The 6,000-nt window shown below is 30.6% G+C and overlaps 1 protein-coding gene across 11 annotated transcripts in view; it reads left to right on the top strand.

Moving 5' to 3' along the window:
* LOC108762172 (uncharacterized) overlaps nucleotides 1-6,000 on the top strand; it is a 136,926-nt gene that overhangs the window by 98,768 nt on the left and 32,158 nt on the right. For 8 of the 11 annotated variants that reach the window (XM_018509059.1, XM_018509053.1, XM_018509063.1 and 5 more), the window contains exons 5-6: nucleotides 1,242-1,444; nucleotides 2,364-2,461. In XM_018509059.1, coding sequence (XP_018364561.1) covers nucleotides 1,242-1,444; nucleotides 2,364-2,461 — 301 coding nt within the window. The remainder of the gene's footprint in view (nucleotides 1-1,241; nucleotides 1,445-2,363; nucleotides 2,462-6,000) is intronic. The other 3 variants (XM_018509060.1, XM_018509061.1, XM_018509062.1) reach the window with 3 other exon arrangements.

Raw genomic sequence — 6,000 nt, forward strand, 5'->3', positions numbered from 1 at the left:
TTAAATTATAAAGAATATAGAATAAATTAAAAATGTACTTTTCATATATTTTGCTTAAAATAAATCTTTACGCGATATATTGTTCAGAATATTATAAAAAGTAATTCAATGAAAAAGAAGTTTATACTTCCTTTGCCACTATAAATCGCTTTGTTAAAAATTAATGTATTATCATAATTTGGTTGCTTAATACTTCAATGTTTTTAAGCAAAAATGTCTTTATCTTTGTGCTTCCTATTGATGTGGCTGTTATAAATGTGAAATGAATGGAATAAATCCTGTTTAATTTCTCTCCTTCATTGTCCGCTCTTTGTCTATTCATTTCACCATAATCCATTTTATTAACGTGATATGGGTTCTTTTATTATCGCCATGGTCTCGCATTATAATGATGTATTGTAATACTCTATGTAGAGGATCATCAATTACGTTATCAAAGCTAATCGATTTTCATACATCTATTAATTAGGTAGTAAATCGATTAAATTCGTCTATTGTATAACAAAAAAGCCTATTTGAGAAGTATAAATGCTCAAAAATATATGCTACTCTTAAATAATGTAAAAACGAAAGAATGATTAAATGTGTATGTATAAAGATTATATGTGTGATCACTGGTGGCATGTTAGATGATCGCTGATAGGAGATTATAATATAATATTATCGCTATAATCGTTGAGTATATTCCTCAAACTGTTAATGTGCCAATTGTTACTGACAGTTATTTATTATTAGCAAATATGTACACTCATGCTTAAAAATATGTTGTTTATCATAATATAATAGTATTGCTAAATATGTAAATCGCATTATTTTCGTGTATAAGATACTAGCAGAAAATAGTTGGCATTACTCTAATAACATAATTATAATATATACACTTTATTATTAGTATAATTTTATTGTATTATATATCTAGTTTCATAGAAATAATATCTGCCAGTTAATTAAAGATTTATATATTTTCTGATTTTTTATTTTACAAAAAAGATATACTTTGTCAAGTATATCGTAAAAACATGTGAAAAAAATACTACGGCTTTGTAATAATTTAATATATTAATTTATCCATTTTAGCACGGAAATTATTATTTTACGGTGATTACAATCAGATGGAATGAAGGAAATCTCGCAGATAACGGTTTATATATATATATATTATGCTTAGAATATCTCTGTAGGAACATTTGAAAATGATCGTAAGTGTAAAACACACAGAATCATAACGGCAAGGTGGTTAGTTACAGGGTGGTGGCGGTGGTCGCGGGAAATAGTGAAGCAGTCACCTTGAGCGGCCTTCGGGCTGACACGCAATATCAACTGGTCGTAACCGCCGTGAGGGCCGGAAAGAAGTTTCGAAGCCGACCGATCGTCTTCCGTACACTCGGTAAGCTTTGCCTTCCTAAGCTTTACCTGTCTCCGGCATCACGGTCACATGTGACAGGTGCGTTCTGACAAAGGGAAATAGTTTTCTAATATTTTGTGTAGTTATTACTAGAATATATTTATCATGACGCTTACTCCATAGTCACCCCTCATTTCTTATTTAGAGAAGAATCCTTAATCTCCGCACAAAGAGCAGCAAGCCGTATCGCATTTTATGGTATTTTTGCAATACACTATATTTCTGCAATCTTCCTGGGGATACGTACTTTTTATTTTTTCTAATTTTTTCTGATACTTATTATTTATAAATGAACGAATATTTTTTAACAGTTCGCGAAAATATATTTTAAACGTACCTTCAATTAGAGATATATTTTAGTAAGTTAAATATTTAAAGAGGTTTTGAATATTCTAATTAAAAGTACAAAGCGCACGAACCAAACTTTCTATAATTATTTTCTCAACGATTTAATAAAAATAAAATAATATATAATAAAAAAACAATAAAGTAATTAAGAATACCTAATTTTAATTTAATTTATAGATTATTTTATAAAATTTATTTCAACTTAACTCAGTATGGCTTGCAATCTTATAAAATATAGAAAAATGTAATAGATATCGTATCCATTTTCTTTTGTATAATAAAAATATGTAGCAAAGGATTTCAATTAATCCATTAGAGCTTACAGTTTTATTTTTAGAACGTCGGAATATTAAAATGATAAAAAGTAAACTCTAAGAGAAATTAGTTTTTCGAAATTTTAATTTAATCTTTCTTTTGCTCGTCTAAGCTCCTTTAATAGCTGTCTCTTCAATCATATACAGCATACAGAAATTAACTTGCAAAATAAGCTTATCAGTATTAATTTTTCCGACGGTGACACCGACGCGCAAAGTACCAAGCAAAATCCCACAGCGGTAATTTACATGATGCGATTTGGCGTATCATGTAAACGAGATCATGTTGTTTTCAGAGCCACCACGCACGTCCCCGCAGCAAGATGCAGCGGTAACCGGCGGTCCTCTTCCTCCACCTCCACCATCCTCGCAACAGCCTCAACCGTATATACAAGTAAGTTGCTTTTCTCAGAAACGTGCATAATTTCGCGTCTGAGATTATTATTATCTCGCCGGAAATCGTTCCCGTAACTTTTGCTCTTTGAGTAAACGTGCGCAGTTTGCTTATTTTGTTTATAATAGCGAACAATTGGAAGAATCTCACTTTGCTCGAGTAAATGTTACGGTACGTCGAGCGAAGAAATGTCCTTAAATATTACATGAAAACGAATGAAATGAAAACTTGCTCTGATAAAAGAGAGATCAATTTATCATGCCATAGTCAGGACATCCGCATGCACCGAGAAATGTGGAAATAAAGAAATGGAAGAAAAATGTAGCTGAATAAAAGGCAATGTACAGTTAGCTTCTTTTTCGGTATTTCGCTTTGTCCGAATTTTCCAACATCGACGTTTCTCTGTTATTTTAAAGCAGTGCGAGAATTTAACGATTCTTCTACTGTGCATTTCTGTCCGTTGATTCAAGACTTATTTCTTCCAGTACTTAATTAGTAAGAAGACAAATAAAACCATTCGATAGTAGATTCAACATGAACCGCCGTTTCTGCATTAAATTTTATCAACAGATTCTTTTAGAATTTCTTAAAACTTTTGTCGATAAAAATGTGGAGGCAGTAATTGTTTTGAAATGGTTAATCATCAAAAAAGTAAAGGTAATTTAATAAATAAAATAAGTTATATAACGCGCTTGTATAGGCATATATTGATATAGAAAACTTACTACTCTGAAAAGTTTAAACAGAATATTTTCTTGCTTTGAAAAGTTTCAGTATATCGAGTCAACATACATCTTGATAAATTTCTCTCTTCTAAAGCATATCAAGAAGATTGAAAAATTCCTTTTTACTGACGTTCGTAAACTTTGAGCTTTTCTTAGTGATCTCCGCGGATCCTACCTATATCTCTAACGATCTATAATACAAATATCTCCTGAAAAAGAATATCTTCGTGAACAAAAACTTTCAAGAGAATAAAATTCGATACGCGTATCGCGGATGCTTCTATTTGTATCAAAAAGATATTGGTTGGAAGAATGTCTCATTTTTTATAAGATGCCATTGTTAATAATAAAAACTCGCATAAATTTCACGCCAGTTTAGAGAAATTTTCATTTTTACATTTTGCTCTCTGAGCACACAATGCATGTGAACTGGACGTTTACATCGACCTGTTATCCTGAGCATGTCTTTCCACAAAAGAGGTTTGAAGTATCGCTCGTGAAATAAAGGCAAAAAATTTATAGTACGCTAGGATATAAGATTATCTCGCGGAAAGACGAAAGCAAAGCAGGAAACGAGGGAATTGTAATCCGGTTGTGAAACTTTGTCAAAATTTAATCAAAACGGGAAAGAGTGTAATCCCTGTGCGCAAGTATCTTTTTTTAATACTTCACCGATTGGGGTTAATATCTGTGGGATTAATACTGTGGTTAATGCCTTCACTTACAATGGACAGTTTAGCAACGCGTACAAATTAAAAACTTTTCTCAAAAAGCCACAGTAATTTTTCAAGTGAGTTATCACAGAAAGTTTTAAATGAACCTTTAAAAACCTTTAAAAAATGGTTTTTATATACGAATTTATTTAGAAATAACGACAATTAATAATCGCTTTTTGGAGGATAATTTAGGACGTTTTTACAATCTAGTATACATTTATAAATTTTTGAAGAAATCAAAGGAATAACTTCGTTAAATATGCCATTAAATATTGTTTTCTGTTTTATTTATTCTGTTATATTTAAGATAAATATGTTATACCAATAAAAACATATTATTTATTACTATAAAAAAAATTTGAGACACGAAATATTTATTCTTTATATTAAAAAAAAAACTTTTTAAAATTATTGTATTTTCGCCGATATATAATATCATATATTGGAATAGAATACAGGGTGTCCCGACCTTTTTGGCCAATCACTTTTGTGTAGATAGAGCGGACTAAACTGAGTCGAAAAGTCCTCTACCATTTTGCAATTTTCGCAATAGTTAACAAGATATTAATTACTAAAAATTGCAAAATATAGTTTTGAATGATTTTTTACTCAAATACTATCAACTTTACAGAAAAACTGCGAGGGACAAAAATTATTTATTTTCTTCTCATAAAGTTCTGAGAATTTTTTCATTTGACGTAAAATGATACAGTAACTTATAAAATATGTGACTTTTGCGACGTAAATAACAGAGTTATTTCCCTCTAAAGGGGACTTTATATATTAATAAATATAAATAATGATTAATCTATGTTCATTAAATTTTTAATCTATGTTATATAAAGTATAACTTCACGCATTCCGTTAGCGAAGTATTAACTAGTAACGCTCTCTATTAGTGTGCCTTTAACTTTAAGCCAACTTGTTCATTACTGAATTAAGGGGATCCTAAAGACGTCTGTATTACCGACTAAACACGTATAATTTTTGTATAACGAATACTCTTTTTCTCTTTCACGGATTCGAAAATCCTTTTCCAGGATTGAAGTATACGCATTAATACGTGTTTGTGAAGTGGAGTCTACGCTTAGAATGATCAAAAATTTTGAAATCAATATATTTTTTACCATTTCTTAGTGTAACATGGCGTCTCAGCTGTCAAGTCGTGACAACATTTGCTTGATATGAAAGCTTTGCAACCCGAACGTACGAAATAATAGTTCTCAAACACGTAATTTGCACGAACATACAATGTCGAGTTCTTAGAATTAGATTTAGACGCTTTATCGCGACGAATTCGTTGTACGAAAATTGACACGTATGTGTGACTGCGTGTATCATAGACTGCGTGAGATATTGTTGTGGTAGTATAAAAAGACATGTCGATGTGCCGCGCGCGGTGCGACATCTAACGATTTCGTCGGAGTTCGAGCTTTGCTTTAGGATCCCCTTATAATTATTAAATATTATAGCTTTAATTTTGTCTACTTGAAATTAATATCGGTTTTTTTACTATTTTTTTTCTTATAATATATTATAATTTAATCTAAAAAATGTTAATGTTTTATAATGTTTTTGATAAAAATAAAAATAATGTTTTGTCCCTATTAGTACGCCTCTCCAAGGAGTCTTGTTAACCTTATTAATGTACCTCAATTTATGAATCTACCCGCATTTGATTCATTAATGTGCTTCAATTTATATGCTTACCCGCATTTAACTTATTTTAACATATAGTTACTAAAACAGATAATGGATGTAACTAATTGTTTAAGTTAATACTATAATCATTATTTTAATTACTTATGATTCCGATAAACATTTATAATACAACGTTCTCAGCTCCAATACAAGGCACAAACTTAAAATCTTGCGATATCACTGAAAGAAAGGATTTTGTTAATTTAGCAAGCCATCAGTACCTTTAACCGGTGATCGGTAAATATGTAACAACAAATTATGTTGTTGCGATTGCTGCTAGTCTGCTATACCAACCAATTATTAGTAACAGAAACAAACTATATAGAATCTAACCTATCTTTTGGATAAACTTTAGCTCGTTTACATAGAATTCGTAGATGATCGTGGAGTCTTAAGT

This window comes from Trachymyrmex cornetzi, unplaced genomic scaffold (genome assembly GCF_001594075.2).
Source record: "Trachymyrmex cornetzi isolate Tcor2-1 unplaced genomic scaffold, Tcor1.1 scaffold279, whole genome shotgun sequence".
Lineage (NCBI taxonomy): Eukaryota > Metazoa > Arthropoda > Insecta > Hymenoptera > Formicidae > Trachymyrmex > Trachymyrmex cornetzi.